The 21,627-nt window shown below is 50.3% G+C and overlaps 1 protein-coding gene and 1 pseudogene across 9 annotated transcripts in view; one reads left to right on the forward strand and one right to left on the reverse strand.

Annotated features, from left to right (window-relative positions):
- Positions 1 to 18,939, forward strand: part of PRMT7 (protein arginine methyltransferase 7) — a 49,199-nt gene extending 30,260 nt beyond the window's left edge. For 6 of the 9 annotated variants that reach the window (XM_060132626.1, XM_060132628.1, XM_060132630.1 and 3 more), the window contains 12 exons: positions 2,197 to 2,438; positions 2,636 to 2,816; positions 5,928 to 6,055; positions 6,467 to 6,602; positions 7,607 to 7,690; positions 8,079 to 8,126; positions 8,796 to 8,885; positions 12,776 to 12,937; positions 14,248 to 14,322; positions 17,292 to 17,452; positions 18,378 to 18,474; positions 18,713 to 18,939. In XM_060132626.1, the coding sequence (XP_059988609.1) occupies positions 2,197 to 2,438; positions 2,636 to 2,816; positions 5,928 to 6,055; positions 6,467 to 6,602; positions 7,607 to 7,690; positions 8,079 to 8,126; positions 8,796 to 8,885; positions 12,776 to 12,937; positions 14,248 to 14,322; positions 17,292 to 17,452; positions 18,378 to 18,474; positions 18,713 to 18,892 (1,584 nt within the window). In that variant the 3' untranslated portion in view covers positions 18,893 to 18,939. Of the gene's footprint in view, positions 1 to 2,196; positions 2,439 to 2,635; positions 2,817 to 5,927; positions 6,056 to 6,466; positions 6,603 to 7,606; positions 7,691 to 8,078; positions 8,127 to 8,795; positions 8,886 to 12,728; positions 12,938 to 14,247; positions 14,323 to 17,291; positions 17,453 to 18,377; positions 18,475 to 18,712 lie in introns of those variants that run through there. The other 3 variants (XR_009537316.1, XM_060132632.1, XM_060132633.1) reach the window with 3 other exon arrangements.
- Positions 1,344 to 1,641, reverse strand: LOC132509717 (COMM domain-containing protein 6-like; annotated as a pseudogene).
- Positions 18,940 to 21,627: the final 2,688 nt, after the last annotated feature.

A 21,627-nucleotide genomic window follows, 5' to 3' on the forward strand; every position in this document is an offset into this window, starting at 1 on the left:
TGCACAAAGATGTGAAGATGAGTCAGATTATGGGTGTGTGGGAGGCAGGGTAAGAGAGAAGGCTGAAGGGCTGGGCAGGGCCTGACCAAGAAGGGCCCCTGTGCTCCAGAAGGCAATGTGGTAGCTCAGAAGGATTTTAAGCAGAGGATCAGTGTCAGATTTATGCAGGCAGGCATGTGGAGAGCAGCTGGGGTGCAACACTAGGGGCAGGAAGACTAGTTAGAAGGTGGCTGGAGTTGTTCAGGTGCTGGGCTGAGGTAGGCCTTAGTCAAGGCCATAGCAGTGGAGCCCAGAGAGGTAGACTCGGGGAGGGGGAAGGTGGTCAAGGACTTCTGTTACTTAGATGTGGAGGCATTGAGGATGATGCCAGGGTTTGAGGTATAGGTGACTGGCTTGGATGGTGGTGCTCCCTGTTGACTGGGAGGAGGACCAGGCCTGGGAAGGTGGGGGAGAGGTGAAGGTGACTTGTTTGGTTTAGACAGACTTTGAGCTGAGGGTCAGCCAAGTAGAGAGGACCAGGAGGCATTTGGGTACGTGTATTTGGTAAATGAAGATGGAGTGGTTGAGGTCAAATGGGAGAGTACATGGTGGGAGAAAAAGATGGTCCAGACCAGGTCTCTGGGGAATTCTTTCTGTAAGGGATGGGCAGGGGAAGCACAGCTTTGTGAAGGAGACAGAGGGGGAGAGCAGTGCTTCTCATCCAGAGCTGTGTCTGGAGACAGTTTTGATGTCACAACTGAGAGGTGGTGCTACTGTCATGTGTGGGTAGAGGCCAGGGATGTTACCAAACATCCTACAATGCACAGAGCAGCCCCCACAGTAAAGGATCACCTGATCCAAAAGGTCACTAGTGATGAGGTAGACAAACCCTGTGCTTGTGCTTTCTGTGCAGTAGCAGCTGTGAGTGTTCTCTTCATGGTTGGGCCCCTAGTGCCTGGCAGGTAGAGGGTGTTGGATGAATGAGGCAGGAGGGAAATCGGATGAGGGACTGCAGCCAAAGCCAAGTGAGGAGTGTGGTCGGCAGTGCCAGGTGAGGCCAGGAGGTCAGGTCAGTTGAGGATGGCCACTTGTCCAATTAAGATAGAATTCACATACCACAGAGTTCTTCACCCTTTAAAGTTTCCAATTCAGTGGCTCTTAGTACATTCACAAAGTGTGTGGCAATCACCACTTTGTAATTCCTGTTTGTCTGATTTTCTTTTTTATTATTTAAAAAAATGGAAAACCAAAAGTGTAATTTTCATTCAATAAATATCATTTGATCCTTAGGCAGTTTTGTTGCAGAAAGTGAAGTCCATTATTTTAGAATGATGGTAGCAATTCATCAACCAAGTAATCAGTTTTCACACAGTTTCAATAATTGCAGCAATTTCCTTGAACTGTCTAGAAATTCTGAAACTGTGGAATTGTCATTTCGAAGGACTTGTTCTTTACTTGGCCTGAATGATCTGCCACTTTGAGCATCACTGCAACATAAGGATACTTAAGTGATCTGCAGCTGTCTGAGCGCACAGCCATACCCAGCTTCCACTGAAAATCTATGAGCTAGTTGGTGACCTTGGCCTTAGCATCCAGCTGTGGCTCACTACACCCCTCCATAGCAGCGCCCTGGAATCCCACCACCCACTCAGGTGGAAGCTCCTGGGGCAAGGTTTATTTTTGAAATATTCAAGAGTGTCAGGTAGCTAGGAACTTACCTGACATAAGTCGTCTTAGGCATAATGTGTATTCTTTCTGAAGTCTGGTTTCTTCTGTTCCCAAGGGCATTGGCTGAAAACAGTTCACTGTCCTAATAGTGATAAGGCATTAGATGTTACTAATCTATAATACTATACTAATAATACTATACTAATACTATACTAATATTTATATATTTATATATGTATTATATATATAAATGTAATATGTAATATTATATATATAATATAATATATATTATTGTATATAATATGCTAATATAAATATTAGTATATTTATACTATACTAATGTTTATAATATAATATAAATATTAGTATATTTATACTATACTAATATTTATACTATACTAATACTATACTAATATTTATAATTACTATACTAATATTTATTCCCTAATATTAGGGAATAAATCTCTTTTGCTCAATGGGAATTACTGTGGGTCAACGTAACTGGTTATTTTTTTGTTCTTTTGTTTTACTTTTTTAATATAAACTTAGAAAAATTGTGAGGCAGTGCCTCACAGAGCAACCGTCTATGCACAGCTGGTGGAGTCCAGGAGGATGTGGTCATGGAACAAGCTGTTTCCCATCCGTGTTCAGACCAGCCTTGGAGAGCAAGTCATTGTCCCCCCCTTGGAACTGGAGAGGTGTCCTGGCGCGCCCTCTGTCTATGACATTCAGCTGAACCAGGTGTCTCCCACTGACTTCACTGTCCTCAGCAACGTGCTGCCTATGTTCAGGTACCAAGGAGCCACCCAGGGTCATGGCGTTTGGAGACACTTGGTGAATTGCGGTCTTTGGCAGTTCTTTTTGAGTTCATTTTGACATCAGGAGTCCATTGCAAACAAGTCTCATTGCTGGTGAGGTCACCATAAATGCTTAAAGATGGAGTGTGTGAGCTTAAAATATGCTTCAGTTCCTGAATATTCTTCCACAGTGTGGACTTCAGCAAGCAAGTCAGTAGCTCAGCAGCCTCCCATAGCAGGCAGTTTGAACCTCTGGCATCTGGCCAAGCTCAGGTGGTTCTCTCCTGGTGGGATATTGAAATGGACCCTGAGGGGAAGATCAAGTGCACCACGGCCCCCTTCTGGGCACACTCGGATCCAGAGGAACTCCAGGTAAGAGGCAGGAGCTGAGCACGTTTTCATGGAAATCAGGAAACTTGTCCACTTTTGGTCCTGGGAAAGGAGCATGTTGAATCTTAGATTCCTAAGAATTTAGAGATAGAAGGGACTATGTTAGAATCAATGTCAAAGAAGAGTTTAAAAGAAAAAAAGGCAAGGCTAGCTGTAGTAAGATATAAGATAGACCTTTCAGGCCAAGTTCATGGTCAACACCAGTGGTCACAGTGAGCCATAGGGCAGCTTTGGTGTGCTGGCTCTCCCCTCGTCCTGGTACAGCCACTCTTAGACCTGCCCACCGAGTAATCCAGGGGTCCTCAGATTAGCTTGTGATAGAGAACTACAGCCTGTCTACAGCCGCATTTTCTGTGACCTCAAAATCTACCTTCTTCAGCTCAATGGAAAGTGGGGAGGATGTGAACTACAGAAAAGGAAATACATATTATATTCCTTTTTCTTTAAAAATATTTTTCTTAATTTTATTTATTTATTTATTTATTTTTCAGCTGCGTTTGGTCTTCGTTGCTGCGCACGGGCTTTCTCTAGTTGAGGCGAGCAGGGGCTACTGTTTATTGCAGTGCACTGGCTTCTCACTGCAGTGGCTTCTCTTGTTGCAGAGCACGGGCTCTAGGTGCGCGGGCTTCAGTAGTTGTGGCTCTCAGGCTCTAGGGCGCGGGCTCAGTAGCTGTGGCGCATGGGCTTGGTTGCTCCATGGCACTTGGGATCTTCCCGGACCAGGACTCGAACCCGTGTCCCCTGCATTGGCAGGTGGATTCTTAACCACTGTGCCATCAGGGAAGTCCAAGAACCATGCAGATTTAAACAGTGAAATACTGTTTTTCGTGTATTAGTGAATAAAGTTCAGAGTTTGCATGCTGTTGGTGGAGCCATGGGGCAGTGCAGGAGGGTGATCACCAGAGCGTTGTGGAGTGCAGCAAGGCCCACAGTCAGTCAGGATGGGACAAGACGCCCCTTCTAGGCATTTAGGCTCTGGATGGAGCTGCATACGTGTAGAATGACGTGTGTGCCAGGATACTCACTGCAGCCCTGATTAAATAGAAAAGACTGGAACAACCTAGAGGCCACCAGCAGGGACTGGCCAAGTCCATTTTCCTGCATCCACGCAGAGGGTGAGGTGGCTGTCTCTGCACTGATGTGGAACAGTCTCAAGGACAGATCAAGTGAAACGAGAGGCACAGAACAGTGTGTGCTGTGCCAGCGTTGGCGTTATTAAAAATAAGAATATATGTGTTTATCAGCCTTTATGTGTGGTGCATGTATGCAAGGGTATCTTGGGAAGAATTCACAGAAATTGGTAAAAATGGTTGCTTCTGGGAAGGGAGCTGGAGGTTAGGGGTGGAAAGGAAACTTATTTTTCACTCCATGACCCTTTTATATCTTTTGAGTTTTCTCTCATGTGCATGTATTATCTACCCCTCTGTACACAAACACAAGGGAAGAAAGTGGGAAAGATGCTTCAGGACCAAGGAATCAAATGTTCCCTCCACCTGGGAGGCCTTGGGCACTGTCCTCTGTGTGTTCTGACTTCCTGTTCCCACTTGCTGGGCACTGGCTTGGCTTTGATTGCTCAGCTGCTGGTTCTGGGTGTATACATGGTGACTTCAGGGAAGGCCTTAGCATCTCATCCTGCTCCCTGAGTTACTGCTTAGGCCAAAGGGTCATGACTGCTGTGCGATTTCGGTCAGTCCTCCTGGGCCCTTGAGCTGCCCCGGCTCCACTCTGCATAGCCTCAGTCCTCGGTAGGCTGAGAGCGTGTGTGGGGTGTGGGGTGTGGGGTGTGTGTGTGTGGTGTGTGATCTGTGTGTGTGGGGGGCGTGTGTGGTGTGTGTGTGGTGGGGTGTGGTGTGGGGGGGAGGTCAGAATTCTCCAACAGAATTGAGGTTGGCACTGGGCTGCTTTCTTCCTCTCTAGGAGTGTGGTAATTGCAAAATTAGCATAAGAATTTCATTAAAATGTAAATACTTCTCATTTGTATATCTTCAAAGTGCTTCTATGTGTATTTTCTCCTTGAATCCTCATATAAGACATGCTGGGTAACCACACAAAGCCGGGCCGATGAGGGGAGCAGGGCCTCAGGTGTAGGCAGCCTTGCTGGGTGCTTGTCCCCAGGTGTCCTGACTGTGGGGCTTGTGTCCTTCCTCTACCAGTGGTGACTTTTGGACTGTTTCGAATTTGAAGAGCTGCTAATGAATCTCCCTCATGACTTCATTAAACTGCTTTTGATCAGCCTCAGACAGTGGATTCTGGCTATCATAGCTCTTTAGCATTAGGACCTGGGAGGCTGGTGTGTGGGAGGGACATGGTGACAGGGAAGCACTGTGGGAGACTGGGAGGGGTCAGGGAGGCACAGTAAAGAATGAATAACAGGTTTTAGAGATCTTTTTTCCTCCTTGTTAGTGTTTATTTTTTCCAGAATGTATCTGGTTAGATTTTAATTTTCTAGCTTTTACATTCAAATAGACATCTTAGATAGATGGGAATGTTATTCACCTGTCTTTAAGTTCAAGATCAGGTAGGATAGAATGTGTTGACTGAAAAAAAAAAACAACACAGTGTGAGAGTTGTGACTTAACTTTATTTGAAGTCAGATGAGGACTGTAGCCTGGGAGACAGCCTCTCAGCTCTGAGGAGCTACTCTGAAGAGGTGTGGGTGGGGGCAGGAGGTCAGTATAGGTATGATTTTAGTGGAGGGGAGATACTTGCAATCAAGTACACATTTTGGCAGAAGGTTCCTGCTAGTCACGATCACACTCTCTCTCTCTCTCTCACACACACACACACACACACACACACACACACACACAACACATGGCAGAGGCTGGAGTCCCCTCCCCTGAGCCCACCTTGAAGACCACTGCCCTAGGCCACATTCTATCCTTCTGAAGCCAGCAGTGTTCCAGCAAGATTTTGAACTTTTAGCCTCTCTGACTTGAGGATTTTCTTCTTTATCTCTTTGGCCATAGTAGCTATCTATAGTCCACACAGTGGTTTCCCTGCAAATTGATTTTTGAATTGGGTTTTGGCCCCCAGATTAGATGCATTGCTCTTGTTGCAGCTTGGTGATAGCTGATTCTCTTCCTGTTTCAGTGGCGGGACCACTGGATGCAGTGTGTGTACTTCCTGCCAGAAGAGGAGCCTGTTGTCCAGGGCTCAGCCCTCTGCCTGGTAGCCCACCATGACGACTACTGTGTGTGGTACAGCCTCCAGAGGACCAGGTGTGCCCCAAGCCTCATTGGGTGGGACATTAGGCTGTGACACTGTGCCTTTATCTAAATTCCCTGTACAGACCCTGTAGAGGTTTGAGTGGGCACATTTGTATCTGAACAGAATAAGAGCAAAAGTTTGTGACTGGGTATTTCAGTGCCTGTTTGTGTGTACTCTGAAGAGGCTGCCCCAGTGGCAGGACCCCCATTTGGAGCAGATATATATGAGAAGCCTTGAATTGGAGGGCCCTCCGACCTCTAACGCCCACTCCACAGCCAGTGCCTAGACTCATGCCCCCTAGAGGACCATGCGTGTGTCCCCTCTCCATTTCGATTTCCCTGGGGCAGGTCCCTGTGCCGTGCCTTCATACTCACTGGTGCCTAGCAGGTCATCACCCTGTGTCTGTTCATTTCCTGGCCCAGCCCCGAAAAGGATGGGAGAGCCCACCCAGCACGCCCTGTGTGTGACTGCCAGGCTCACCTGCTCTGGAACCGGCCTCGGTTTGGAGAGATCAATGATCAGAACAGAACTGATCAATACGTCCAGGCCCTGAGGACGGTAAGTGTCCAGCCCCTTAGGTGGTTGTAGGCCAGGAGAGGTTTGTCCCATGGACCCGATCGAGCTCATTGCTCACTTATGATTAGCTGGTTTTGTTTTCTGTGCTCCCTTCTCTGTCCATGAGTGGCTTCAGCTGGCTCCTTCTGGGCGGGCATTTGGGCAGAGGCCAGGGAGCTTGTTTCTGGACTACCTGAGGGCTTGTTCTCTGCTCTTCTATGGGAGCCTCTCCCTGGCCCCTGCCTTACCTCTGGACACTTTGCCTTTATGGTCACCAGCAATTCCTTTGCGTGATCCTTGTGGATTCAGCCACCCCATTATTCCTCTCATCTCCTACTTCCTTTCTAAAATTTTCTAGAATGTAAATTTTGTCATGTAACTCTCCTGAAAGACCTTTGCTCCCTGCTACCTGTAGAAGGGGTGTCTCAGCCTGGGGACCACACACAAGGTTTGGACGGGGGTCTTTGGACCCCTTGGAGTCATATGCAGAAAAATGTGTGTGCACGTATGCATATGCCTGCATTTTTGGGGGGAAGGAGGGTCCCAACCATCTTAAGTTTCTCTCAGAGGAGTCTGTTGACCCATAAAGGCATTCCTGCTTTGGGGAGTCATTTGACATGCGTACAGCTTTCTGTGCTGTGACCAGGTAGGGAAGAGGCCTGTGGTTGTGGATTGGGAGGTTGCCTCTGATAAACAGGGCAGCCCTTCAGCTGGGCCTTCTAGGATGGCTTGAGGACAGTCTTTCCTGATGGTGGGGAGAGGTGAGGGAGGTGGTTGTGTTGGAGTGGGGGGCTGGTTACCACCTGGGCCTGGGAGGCAGGTATGACTGGTGTTAGGGCATAGGAAGATCCAGCCGGGCTGTGTAGGGGATGGAGTGAGGAGGAAATCAAGATTGAGTAATCACAGAGTGAGTTAGGGGGTCAGATGGGAAATGTTCCTGTCAGTTTGTCAACAGGAATTTCTTGACATTGTAAGAAAATCTGTGCTGAGGTTGTTCTTTTCTGCAGGTGCTTAAGCCGGACAGTGTCTGCCTGTGCATCAGTGATGGCAGTCTGCTCTCCATACTGGCCCATCACCTTGGGGCAGAGCAGGTACTGGACATGTGCCTTCTACCAGGTTCCTGACGGCCGCCCTTGAGTTCGGGTGTCATGTGGTCTGGGTACATGGTTTTGTGACTAAAGCTCTTTCAAGTGCAGCTGCCACATACGTGGCAGGCGTGCTTGTGTTGGTGGCTAAGGGGTTGTTGCCTCGTGTCGGGCAGGAGTCAGGCTATAGCTGTTGCCCCATCGCCACAGCTCCCGAGTCTGAGTCTGCTACCTCGCTAGGCTCAGCGCAGAATGTTGTACTGTCCCAGGGGGATAATGAGCACAGGTAGAGTTAGTTAGATGTTGTCCTCTGCCTTGGAGTTGCATTTTAATCTTTGTTTTCTTTCTCTGTTAAGTGCACCTCCTACAACTAATAGCATGGTATCCTCTTCAGGTATTTACGATAGAGAATTCAGCAGCTTCTCATAGACTGATGAAAAAAGTAAGTGATAATTGTTGTTACTGAAATAATGAGGGGACCTGTGGGGCCTGCCTTCCTGAGTCTGGGATTGATCGCTTTGAAGCAGTGCTGGTACCAAGGGAACTGGGAGAAGTAGGAGCTGCCAGTGAAGTTCTTGTGACTCCTGAGTCGAGAGCTGGCCTGGAAGTCTTCTGGGGCTGTCGTTGAATAGCAGTGAGTGTTTAGACTCTACTTTGTTGTGGCTGAAGATGTTTAGGCTTCTCTCCTCACTTCACATAAAATGAAAAAAACTAAAGTCTTTGTGGTGATAGAACTGAATTTGAGATTTGTTTCTGGGGCACCAGCGCCCACAGAGTCACTGCTCACAAACTGACCTGACTGGTTGGTTCTGTGACAGTGTTTCTCCTCCTGGCCTGTGATTCCCTCTCTGAGGGATAACCTACCTCCACCAGAACTACAAGCCTACAGCTAAGTCTTGCCAATGTGCCTGCAAGAGAAATTTCTTTTGCTCTTATGACATTTTGCTCCTGATCTCATCTGAGGTCTGTAGGAGGCCTTTGGATGGGAGAAGTTCTGCAAAGCAGCTGAAAGTGGTGCTCCAGAACTGTTTGGCCAGAGAACTGCACACAGATAAAGGAACTGAGATGTTCTTTTTCTGGACAAAAACAATAGTTTTGTTTTCTCTCTAAGATCTTCAAGACTAACCACTTGGAAGATAAAATTAATATAATAGAGAAACGGCCTGAATTATTAACACCTGCAGACTTGGAGGGTAAAAAGGTAAGTAGTGAGTGCTCTGCGTTTGCTCTGGACAGCACGGCTCTGAGACAGCCTGACTGCCCCCTTCTCCGGACCTCTCTGTGTGTCCCCCAGTCACTCACCAGCTAAGGACTCGCCGCTGTTGAGGGTGTGGTGAGGTTTGCAGAGATGCCTGCTGAGCAAATACTTGCACAGCTCTCAAGTGGCTCATGGCTGCTCCTTCAGCAACGGCAGACGAGCTCTGCTAAGAGCGACTTCGGCACATCGTGTCCCCTCCCTTTTCCCTTCACAGCACTGCTGTGCACGCTTCCGCCTCCCATCTGTTCCTCAGTCCCCCGTGTGCCTCCGAAACTGCTCCCGGCCCTCAGTAACCTTAGCTACTAGACACGGTCTCCTTGTCGCTTCATCTCGCTGGCCTCCTGCACCCTCACAACAGGGGCCTCTCCCTCCTCAACATACTTCTCTTTAGGCCCTTAAGAGGCTGCCTTTCCAGGGTTTCCTCTTCTCTTTCTGGCTGCTCCTTCTCAGTCCTTCATCGGTCTCTCTTCCTTCACTTGATCCTTCCCTGCAGGTGTCCTTGGTGCTCTCTTCTTGTCTGTCCTCTCCTCTTCCGTTGCATCTCCTCTCGAGACCATCACATCCCTTCCCGTGTGGGAATCGTGGGTGTCCAAGCCGGGTCTTCAAATCTCACATATCCCACAGGCCCTTCAAGCTGGAACCTGTCATCTTTCTTGCCAACATTTTTTTTAACCCCTTTATTGAGATATAATTGACATACCATAAAACTAACCCATTCCAAGTGTACAATTTGAAGATTTTTTAGTAAATATAGAGAATTATATAACTGTCACACTGTCTAGTTTTAGAACTTCCATCACCCAGCCCCTAGCCCCAGGCAGCCGCTGATGTGGTTTCTCTCTCTGTAACTTTGCCTTTTCTTGGCATTTCGTGTGAGTGGAATAATCCAATATGTGGTCTTTTGTGTTGGGCTTATTTCACTGTTCATGGCTGAAAGGTTCATCCGTGTTGTAGAATGTGTCAGTATTTTGTTCCTTTTCAATGCTGAGTAGTGTTCCAGTGTATGACTGTGTGATATTTGGTTTACCCATTCACTTGTTGGTGGACATTTGGATTGTTTCCAGTTTTTGACTATTATGAATAATGCTACTGTGAGCATGGGTATGTTAAGTCTTTGTGAGGGTTTGTGTTTTCGGTTCCCTTAGATACCTAGGCTTGGAATTGCTGGGTTGTGTGATATTTTTGTTTAACTCTTTTTTTTTTTTTTTTTTTGCTGTGCCATATGGCTTGTGGGATATTAGTTCCCTGACCAGGGATTGAACCTGGGCCCTCAGCAGTGAAAGTGCCGAGTCCTAACCACTGGACCGCAGTGGAATTCACTGTTTAACTTTTAAATAAACTATTAAACTGTTATCCAAAGCGGGTATACCATTTTATATCCCAACCAGTAATGTATGAGGGTTCCAGTTTCTCCATATCTTTACCAACACTTCGTATTGTCTCTTTTTTTTTTTTTTTTTTTTGCGGTACATGGGCCTCTCACTGTTGTGGCCTCTCCCGTTGTGGAGCACAGGCTCAGCGGCCATGGCTCACGGGCCTAGCTTCCCCGCGGCACGTGGGATCTTCCCGGACCGGGGCACGAACCTGTGTCCCCTGCATCAGCAGGTGGACTCTCAACCACTGCGCTACCAGGGAAGCCCTCTTTTTTTTTTTTTTTTTTTTTAAGTATAGCCATTTTAGTGGGTGTGTGGTGATGTCTCGTAGTTTTGAGTTGTGTTTGCCTAATAATGTTGAACACCTTTTCATGTGCTTATAAGCTATTCTATATCTTGTTTAGTGAAATATCTATTTAAGCCTTTTGCCTGTTTTCCTCCCATGCCTTTTTTTTAAGAACAGCTTTCTTTCTGAGATATGGTTCATACAGCAAAGAAATTTAAAGTGTACGGTTCAGTGAGTTAGTATATTCATAAGATTATGCAGCCATCACCACAATCAATTTTAGAACATTTTCATCACCCAGAAAGAAACTCCTTGCCCATTAGCAGTCACTCCCTATTTATCCCCAGCCTCCCAGCCCTAGGCAGCCACTAGCCTGTTTTCCTTCTGTATGGATGTGCCAATTCTGGACATTTCATATAAATGGAATCATGCTACGTATAGTCCTTCGTAGGTGGCTTCTTTCAAAGTTCATTCATGTTACAGCATATATCAATACTTCATTTATTTTTGCTGCTGAATAATACTCCACTGTATGGCTGTACCACATTTTATTTGTCCATACTGATGGACGTTTATTTATCCATATTGATGGACAGTTTATGGACATTTGGGTGGTTTCTCCTTTTTGGCTACCATGAAGGATGCTGCTCTGATCATTCATGTACAAGTTGCTCTTTCTTTCCCTTATAGATGAGGATTAAAAAGATATTTAGGGAATTCCCTGGCGGTCCAATGGTTAGGACTCCACGCTTCCACTGCAGGGGGCATGAGTTCAGTCCCTGGTTGGGGAACTAAGATCCCACAAGCCGCACGGCACGGCCAAAAAAAAAAAGAGAAAGAAAGAAAATTTAAATTCTGAAAGCCATTGATATGGTGCACTGGCTAGACTCCAGGTCACTGTTGAGTAGAAGTGGTGAGAGTGGGCATTCTTGCCTCAGTGTTGGGGGAGCAGGGAATACACAGGGCCAACCCCTTTCTGTTTTCGTTGTTTCCTTCTGCATCTCTGTCATCTCAACTAGGAACCCATGTGTCATCTTGGACTGACCCTGTCCTTGATGCCTGTCTGCTTGGGCCCAGCCCTGGGTAGTCTGGCTCCTCAGCATCTGCTGTCTGGTTCTCCTCCCTTTGACACAGACTCCCCACTCCTTGCCTGGACTATAGCAGTGCTCGCCCAAGTCATGTCCTGTCCCCAGCTCCACCTGCAGGTAGCCTCCCTACTTCCTACATACTTTGGGGATCTTTCTTTCTTTTTTTTTTGCCACACTGTGTGGCTTGTGGGATCTCTCAGTTCCCCAGTCAGGGATTGAACGCGGGCCACAGCAGTGAAAGCCCAGAATCCTAACCACTAGGCCACCAGGGAACTCCTGAGGGATCTTTCTAAAGCACATTCCTTCTCATACTAAACCCTGATTAAAGCTTTTCGTGATCCCCTCTTGCCTCCAGGGCAGAGTCCAGTCCCCTTTACCTGTCATCAGCTGCCTTTGGTGACCTGGCTTCTCTCTACCTCTGTGGCCTCACCCTTTCTTTACTGTCCTACCCCACCTGCTCGTCTGACAAGCTCCCAAAAGGGCCTTTCTCTATTTCACACCCCTGCTTTTGCTTCTGCCCATCCCTCTGCCTGTAATCCCTACTCCTTTGCTTTTCTGTCTCCTGTTCATGCATTTATTCATCTAATCAGCAAACCTTCACTGACCATCTGCTCTGGGCCAGGTGCTGTGCTGGGAATACTGTGCTGCCACTTCTCTGTCCCTACTTCTGTGGTCTCCGAGCCTGGTGAAGGAGACAGACTAGCGCTGATAATAAATTGTCATGATAAGGCTTTGAGTAGGGTTTACAGGATGCCATCCTGGAAGCCCTTCCCTATGCTCTTACCTCTAGAGTCTCTCCACGAGCCCCTTCCTTGCTTCTGTCAGAGCTTACTGCACTCTCTGAGGACGGCCCCCAGCCTTGTCTGCTGCCCCTTCCACTCTGCACTCCTGAGGGCAGGGCTCATGTCTGTTTCTCATCTTTGTATCCTCAAGGGCAGGTGCAGACCTTGACATGCTTGTTGACTGACTGACCAAGTGGGTGAGTGAATGAATGAACGAATGTGCCTGTGAAACTTGTAACCTGTCCTTTACTCCTCAGCCGAATCCTTCTGATGCCCTGGTCCTGCTTCTTGCTCTGATCGCCAGGTTTCTCTCCTCCTGGGTGAGCCGTTCTTCACCACCAGCCTGCTTCCGTGGCACAACCTGTACTTCTGGTATGTACGGACTGCTGTGGACAGGCACCTGGCGCCTGGCGCTGTGGTGATGCCCCAGGCTGCCTCGCTGCACATGATGGTCGTGGAGTTCAGGGTAGGCCACCCAGAAGTTTTCGGGCGGGGGATGGGGGGGACCTTGTTTTCTTGTAAAGACTTTGGATGCAGATGGAGCAACTAGGGTCTTAATAGTTTGGGCCTCTGTTTTTCTGTGTCATCACACTGCAGGACTGAATAGAAGAGGCTTGCCTTTGTAAAAATGAAGTAATTTGGCACATGAAATGGAAATGGCTGTGTGTTGTCATTTTACAATTATGGCTTATCAGAATAATTTTAAAATATAAATTAAGAGTTTCAGAAGATAAGCTGTTCAGCTTGCTCTGCTCTCATTAAGAGCTGAGGCTCCAATTCTGTTACCATACCTCACACACAGCCCGCGCCACGCTGGGCCGAGAGGCCTGGCCCCCCCTTCCTGTTAATAAAGTGACTGTTCTGGCAAAAAAAAAAAGAGAGCTGAGGCTCCCGTTGTTAAAAGCATTTTGAGATGGGCGAGTCAGCTTCTTTATGCGAGAAAAATTGAAAACCTTCATTTTAATTTTCTCATCAAAGCAGAACCACAGTCACAAAGTCATTTTGGGAAAGGCATTTTTTATTAAAAGGATTTTGAAATGCTTTTAACCTGAAATGTAGCGTGAATGTCATTTGATATTTCTCTGATAAGAACGGCTTTATCCATTGGTAGCTTAGTGGTTCCATCACTTAATTTTCTGGGCATTTCTTTTGTGTTTTTTATTCACTTGATCAGATTCCATGTAAATTCTGGTTTTCATGGCCAAAGAGGGAATGCGGAGAATGACACTGTTCCTAGGCATATGTCCAAGAGACAGAGAATGCAACGTTGACTGGCCAGAGTGCACCTCTGGTCCCCTCCGGGGATCCTGTCCTCACGCTCTCTTTATAGGCGTAGAGCCTCGAGAACTGGTTGATAGAGCTCTTCCCAATGAACCGGTGTTCAGGATGGACAAGGAGGGAGAGACACTATCCTGGTAGCTCTGGCCGATTGTCCCTCATAGGAGAGGGCTTGGGATCATGGGGGGCTTTACAGGTTTGAGGAACCATCCTGGGTCTTTGGTGTCTCTGGGCCCATTCAACTGTGGGCATTTCTTCCACGCCTGCGGGAGCAGCAAGATGTGCCTCAGGTTTGGACCTGGGGCAGCCCCCCAGCCTGACCTCACTTACCCTTCCTGCTCTTGTCACCACACTTCCGTGTGCCTGGGTGGGCGTGGACATCTCTGTGCTGTCCCACAGAGCCCTTGGTGTGCCTGCCCACCTGCCCCCATTGGGTGAGTGCGGATGTTGGTGTGCCCTGGCTGGGTGGGTGTCAGTAAGGCTGTGCCTTCCTTACAGGACCTGTGGAGGATCCGGAGCCCCTGTGGTGACTGTGAAGGCTTCAATGTGCACATCATGGATGATATGATTAAGGTAGGCAGGGCCACAGCTCCCACCCACAGTGTCCCACCCACCCACTCCACATGGCCACAGGCTTCTGATGGGGACGTGTGGCTTCCATGGAGGGACCTGGGTTGGGCAGTGCAGGCAGCACGCAGAGAGCTCCTCTGTTGGGGGCAGTGAGGGCAGGTGTATCCGTTCTACTTGGTTCACCATGAGCATGAACCTGAGAGCCATTGGGTCTCCAAGTCTGGCTGGTATTAGGCCATTCTAGCCCCTGGGCTGTAACCCCTGAATCAGAATTTTGGGTTGGGGCCTGTCCACCACCAGGCCACTGGAACCATTCCTGCCAGTGTCAGCAGCTTGTTCTCTTTTCGGACGGTCTCTCTAGAAGGCAATTTTGGCAACCTTCTGAGCCAGCTATTTTCATTTTGGGGACTCTATTCCAGGGGAAAGTGCTAGAGCATGGAGGGGGGTGGGATGTGCAAGGAAGGTCCTGCAGGGTTATTTGTACATCAGTAGGGGATCGAGTCAGCCACCAGGGTCTCCATCTCCCAGAACCCAGAGCAGTCATGAAAGTGCCAGCGATATTTGGCTCAGCCAGGATGGATGTGAAGAGTCATGAGCCCCATTAGAAGGGCAGGGCAGGGAGCACCATCCCATTTTTATGTATTAAGAAAATTCACACGTGTAATAACTATAAATGGAAAGTAACCTTTAAAAATTGTGTACAATATTAATTTTTTTTAATAATATAAATTTATTTATTTATTTTTGGCTGTGTTGGGTCTTCGTTGCTGCACACGGGCTTTCTCTAGTTGTGGCGAGCGGGGGCGACTCTTCGTTGCAGTGCACGGGCTTCTCGTTGCGGTCGCTTCTCTTATTGCGGAGCACAGGCTCTAGGCGCGTGGGCTTCAGTAGTTGTGGCATGTGGGCTCAGTAGTTGTGGCTCGCGGGCTCTAGAGCGCGGGCTCTAGAGCGCAGGCTCAGTAGTTGTGGCGCACAGGCTTAGTTGCTCTGCGGCCTGTGGGATCTTCCCAGACCAGGGCTTGAACCCATGTCCCCTGCGTTGGCAGGCTGATTCTTAACCAGTGTGCCACCAGGGAAGTTGCCCCAATTTCTTTTTAATTAGAAAAAAATTTGCACATGCAGAGAAAAAGGGGTGGAGCAGTGGACACCAAAATGTTAGTTGTGTGATTAGGAAGTGGTTAATATTTTCCTCATTTTGCTTATCTTTCTGTTTACAGTTTTTCTACAGTGATTGTGGATTACTTGTGTAAACATATTTTAAGTAAATAAATCCAGTGGACATTTTCAGTTTCCATCTTACCTGCCTCTTCACAGCATACCACTGACTGTTCGATTCTTCTAGAAACCACTGCACACCCGGGCTCCCCCTGGCCACTTCTTAGGCTCCTTCCTGGATTCCTCCCCTCTTCTCATCCCCTAATGTGTCCTGTGTTCTAGGTCTCCCCCAGGCCCCTGCCCAGACCCCCATAGCTGTCCCCATCTTCTCTCTTTGCTGGCCAGTGTCTGCATCTCTCCTGAGCTCAGACCAAATAGCTAAGAGCTGTGGATTCTCCACCGAGATGACTTCAAGCATTGTGACCTGATGCTTCCAGAATCCATCTTCTCTTTCCCCTCCCTGAGCCTGGCCCCTTCCAGTGCTCCTGTCCTAGACCTGCTGCCGCTTCATACCTGCCTGCTGGGCTCAGGGCCCCAGCAACCTCCCAGACAAGTCTTCACCTTCCCTTGCAGTTGGTTGTTGGGTTCCATAACCATCAGGTCCTTTGTGAGCCAGTTTTCTTCCCCCGCTGCTGCTGGTCTGGTCTGGGGCACTTTGATCTCTCGTTGTCTGACCATGCACCCTCCTGCCTCTCCCAGTCAGCCTTCCTCCGCAGGGAGCCCAGGTGAATCTGTAGATCCGAAGTCTGGCCCTGTCTGTCTCCTGCAGGAAAACCCTGTAAGGCTCCCTGAGCCCTTACTCCCACCCCAGCAGTCACCCCGCACTGTTCGGCCCGCTCTGCACTGCTCTTCACCCTTTCCCTGCTGGGCTTTGTCCACTCTCCTCTTTGCTGCCAACTTCTGTGTAACCTTCAAGAGGCAGCCTAGAGATCACCCGTCCGGGCAGCTCTCCTGCCCAGCCCTGTTCTCAGCTGGTCAGTGTCCCCCAGGCACTGTGTTCGCTTGTCTTCCAGTTGTCTCCATCTAGACTGGGAGCCTTGTATGGGGGTGATCTGGCAGCTGTAGTGCTCAGAAACGGTCACTGAATGGGCAAGTGTCCAAATGACAGGTATTTTCATCAATAGACAGTTGGTCTTCAAGGTAGCTCGTGAGATGGGCAGTGTCATCCAGTTTTATATTTTATTTTATTTATTTTATTGTATTTTACTTTATTTATTTTGGCTGGGTTGGGTCTTCGTTGCTGCACGTGGGCTTTCTCTAGCTGCGGTGAGCGGAAGGCTACTCTTCGTTGCGGTGCGCGGGCTTCTCATTGCAGTGGCTTCTCTTGTTGTGGAGCATGCGCTCTAGGCATGCGGGTTTCAGTAGTTGTGGCTCGCGGGCTCAGTAGTTGTGGCTTGGTTGCTCTGGAGCGCAGGCTCAGTAGTTGTGGCACATGGGCTTAGTTGCTCTGCGGCATGTGGGGTCTTCCCGGACCAGGAATCGAACCCTGCATTGGCAGGCAGATTCTTAACCACTGTGCCACCAGGGAATTCCCAGTCATCCAGTTTTAAAAGGGAGATAATGAAGCTTAGAGTGACTTACTGAGGAAACGGCTTGTGAATGGTGGCAGGAACAGAAGCCAGCTGGTCTGGCTAGGCACCTGTGGTCTTTTGTGAGGACCCACTGCCCCACGTGACTATGGCAATTACCCTGAGGGACCAGGGCCATGGAGGTTAGGGGCCACTGGCATAGATAAACCCTGGAGCCGAGGACATGGCCTTGTTCCCTGGTCGCCTGGCTCTGTCTCTGCACACCCCTACCTCCTCTTCCCTTCTCAGCACGCCCTCGACTTCAGGGAGAGCAAGGAGGCCGAGCCCCACCCACTGTGGGAGTACCCGTGCCGCAGCCGCTCCGAGCCCCAGCAGATCCTGACCTTTGATTTTCGGCAGCCGGTCCCCCTGCAGCCTGTCTGTGCTGAGGGTGCCATCGAGCTGAAGAGGTGAGCGTGGTCTCCAAGGTGGGGGCAGTGGGGGAAGTGGCAGGGTTGTTTTCTCATAGTTATTGCCCGAGTGGCTAAGCACTTACTTTGGCCACTTTCATGTGGGTGGGATGGCTGTCCTTGTCTCAGCCTTGCCCCTCCTGAAGTGGCCCTGAGTGTATAGTGGGTCCCCACAGCTTCTGGGTGGGGAGGGCGAGCCAGAGTGGGCTCTCTCAGATCCTCCCACATCTGAGGCTCCCTTTGAGCTAAGCAGCATGTTACACACAGCTGCAGAGAAATGTGAATTTGGTTGCTATGGTTACCCAGTGGATCATATTCCTGAACTCTCCTGGGAATTAAAGCAGGTTAGGAATTGGTAGGGGCTGTCGTTGTGATGCACGGTCAGGCCCATCCAGCTCCAGCCCTAGCTCCCTTCATGGGGAGGGGCGGCTTCTTCCCAGAGGAAAAACTTTCTTCTAACTGGGTGGAGGCCGTGAGCCCAGAACCCCTTTGGGCTCCTGTGACAAGGGGGAGGCAGGACAGTTGCCCATCTGTGCCTGCCATCCAGAGTATCTGGGAGAGCTCTTCTAGACTTTGATGCCTGGACTCCTCTCTGAGCCTTCTGAGCCAAACCTTTCTGTGACCTCAGGCCGAGGAGGCTGGTCCGGCAGCAAGCTGGCCCTGCCCCAGGGTTACTCTTGAGTATTTGGCCAGGCTGTGGGGAGTGAGTGGGAGCTTTGGGTTGTGGCTCTTCTTGCTCAGCATTTTACTGAGTTGCCTTAGTCAGTTGGAGTGTTAGGAGCCTCCTAACTGGGCAGGATGGAAGTGGAAGAGACGAGAGTTTCTGAAAAGCAGAGGGGAGCCATGACCATGCTTAGCCAGTCTCTCGTGCAGCTGTTTGTTTTTGGCCCAACATTCCCACCCCCCATCCCACCCTCACCCCCAGGCCTGGGAGGAGCCACGGAGCCGTCCTGTGGATGGAATACCACCTGACCCCGGACAGCACGGTCAGCACCGGCCTCCTGAAGCCTGCGGAGGACAAGGTAGTGCTGTGTGCGCGGGTCCCAGAGTGGGCCGGCCCTGAGAGCAGGTGCCGCCGTGCCACCTGCCTGTGCTCCAGGTGTTCCTGGCATGTTCAGCCAGATGATAACTCCTCAGTGGCCCCAGGTCACCCGGCCCTGAACAGCAGCTTCCCACCACGAGCTGCCTGGGCTGGAGGCTGGCCAGGAGGGTGCTGGGGTGTCAGAAGCCCTCACCGCCTTCTTGCTGCTTCCCCTGCAGGGGTACTGTTGCTGGAACCCCCACTGCAAGCAGGCTGTGTACTTCTTCAACACCACACTAGACCCCAGAGTGCCACCAGGTGGCCCCCAGACCATCACCTACACCGTGGAGTTCCACCCCCACACTGGAGATGTCACTGTGGATTTCACGCTCTCAGATGCCCTGGACTGTGGGTGCTGACCCTCACTTGTTGAGAAATAAAGTGGCTGAGGGTGCCAGGCTCTGAATGGTGTGGCTTTCTGTGAAGGAAGGTGAAGGCGCCTCTCCTTTCAGGGCCCGGCTCGGCCTCTGGGCTTGGAGGAGACCTCTTCCCTTTTTGTGTTTTTGCTCTGTGGCTCCTTGCTCCAGATGTGGTGGGAAGCGGGGATGGCTTTGGAGCTGAGGAGGGGCCAAGGAGCCCACCCTGCAGTGGTTATGAAGTGCTCAGAAAGCTCCAAGGCTACAGCGTCCCTCCTACCCAACCAGGGAGCGGAGCCAGAGTTGACTGGGCTGGGCAGCTTGGGCTGCTCTTGGCTATGCAGTGCTGGGGTGGGCATGCTGCTCTCGTGGGAGCTGGCCTAGCCTGGCCTGCACTGGGGACCTTTGAGTCCCACCTGCCTGCTTCAGCTAGGAGGGGCTTCTGGGGGCAGAGTCGCAGACTTATGGCTGGGCCCCAGGCCTTGAAGACCCTGGCAGGGCCAGGCCAAAGACCGAGTTCAGACCCTTTCACTTGCTAAGTAGTGGCACCAGTCCACATTTGTAAGGGTCTGGCCTCCATGTGCAGCACCAGCAGGTGACCAAGACCAGCACCTAGACACCAGGCTGCTTTTCAAAGGATAGGGAGGAGGCTGTCCCAAAGCAGTTCCTCAGAGGCAGACCCAGGAAACCAGCCATCAGAAGGGAGCCAGGAGGTACGACGGCCCTTTCCCGTGTGCCCCTCTTTTAGCAGAAGGACCTCGTCCCCTAGAAGTCTGGGGCGGATGGGTATGAGTGCAGTCACCCCGACGTTGCCTTGCCAGAGAAGGTCAGAGAGCCCCAAGGAGGCCCTAGCCTTGTTTCTTCCCACACTCAAGGTGCCCTTCTGCTGTTTACTCCCAGTTCCAGAGGGAGTAAGAGAACCCAAGGGGCCTGATTTCCTGGTGGTTCAGGGCAGACTCAGGCTGTGCCCATCCTGTGGGGAGAGGCAGGAAAGGCAGGCCCCCCACAGTGGCCTCCCCACAGCCCCGCCTGGCCGCCTAGCCCCTTGGAGTCAGAGCAGGGCCCAGCCTAGCTTTTCACTTAAATGAGTGGAGAACACCAGCCTTGAGCCTCACAGTTTTATTTTTTCCTCATTATCCATCCTTTCAGCACCAGTAAAGGAAAAAAAAAACACCTCTCTTTTCAAAATATTTTATCAGGTGTAAAGATTGTTTTTCTTCTAGGGAAGAATCGTCTGGATATATATTTGATAATGTTCTTACCAAAACCTCAGGTGTGCTTACCATATAAAACCCCTAATGTCCCATGAGGATACAATACAGAAAAAAATACAGAAATTAAAAAAGTCTTTTTTTCTTTTTTAAAACAGTATTTCTAAATCTCAGCAAGTTAATACAATAGTTAAAAAGCATCAAGATTAATATCCATACTTAAAACTCAAGGTGGTCTGGACAAATGAAATGACCGTTTTCTTCCAAAGTTGACCCCTGCCTCCTGCCTTCTCTGGAGGAGGCTGGGCCCGGGGCAGGTGCAGGGCCTTGGGGATTTGGGTGACCCCTGGTCCGTCCTTCCCAGGCCTAGATGCCACAGAAACATCTGAGATATTTCTTTTCTTTCTTTTTTAAAAATCGAAATGGAAAAGTCTGGCTTGTACATAGACCCGGGGGTGCACAGGCTTGATGAAACTCGTGGCTGGGTGATGGCGGCCTCAGTGCTGAGGCCCTGCCAGAGGGCAGTGCGAGGGGAGAGGGGAGCCAGGCCAGCTCTGCTCTGGACACTAGGCAGGCTGGGCAGAGGCGACCTTGTTAGGACAGGAAATGACTGAGGCACAGGGAGGTATGACTTGCCTAAGGCCGCCCTGTGAGTAGGGAGAGAAGCATGGCCCCCTGTGCCTTGGCTCCTCCCCAGCTGCCCTGGGAGGCAGGCGGCCCCTCTGAAGGATGAAAGCTGTGCTGGAGTCGCTCTGCTTCAGGAGCCCTGGCCCTGCTTCCGCTGCTGTCCTGGGCACACAGCTGACCCGCAGCCTAGGGGCCTCGGCTCAGGCCCAGACATCTAGGCATCACATCTGCCCCGTTGAGCTCCACCTGTGAGCAGATTCCTGGCTGCTCCTGGGATTGGAGACCTCTGATCCAGTGAAGCCTAGCCAGGGCCTCAAGAGCCACAGCCTTGGAGGAGGGGTGCAGCAGAGAGCCCAAGGAGGACTACACCCTAGACGGTGAGCAGCCCCTCCTGGCTTGACTTGGGGGGTGGGACTGGGGGCCTGGCCAGGGAAGTGCTCCAAGCAGTGAGGCCCTCAGCTCAGCTGCTGCCCCAGGCAGGGGCATTCAGACCAACCAGTGCCACTGTGAGTGTGGCTCTCAGGAGTGTCTTACTCCAGCGCAGGCCTGGCCTCTGGCCTTGGCCCCCTCTTGGTCCCTCTTGCAGCTCAGTGGGTGACAAGGCACAGCATCAGCTTATTGGCACCAGGAGGCTCCTGGCAGCATGGTCCTGGTGTGTCCCCAGCCTCGTTGGGCAGAACTGGCCTCGAGCCAGGCGGGCACATGGGTTGGGGCGCTGTGAAGAGGGGAGACCATTGGGAGTTGTCAGTAACAGCTCCCAGAGTTGAAGGGGCCTCGCACCTGGAAGCAGACAAAACCCTCCCTGCGTGACTCTGGGGGGCGTCCCCAGGTGAGTTTAAAAAGGCCAGTGGGCAGAGGCAGTGCTGCCGTGGGATGAGGAGCTGTGGGCTTCACCTGCAG

The sequence above is a fragment of the Lagenorhynchus albirostris genome, chromosome 19, assembly GCF_949774975.1.
Source record: "Lagenorhynchus albirostris chromosome 19, mLagAlb1.1, whole genome shotgun sequence".
Lineage (NCBI taxonomy): Eukaryota > Metazoa > Chordata > Mammalia > Artiodactyla > Delphinidae > Lagenorhynchus > Lagenorhynchus albirostris.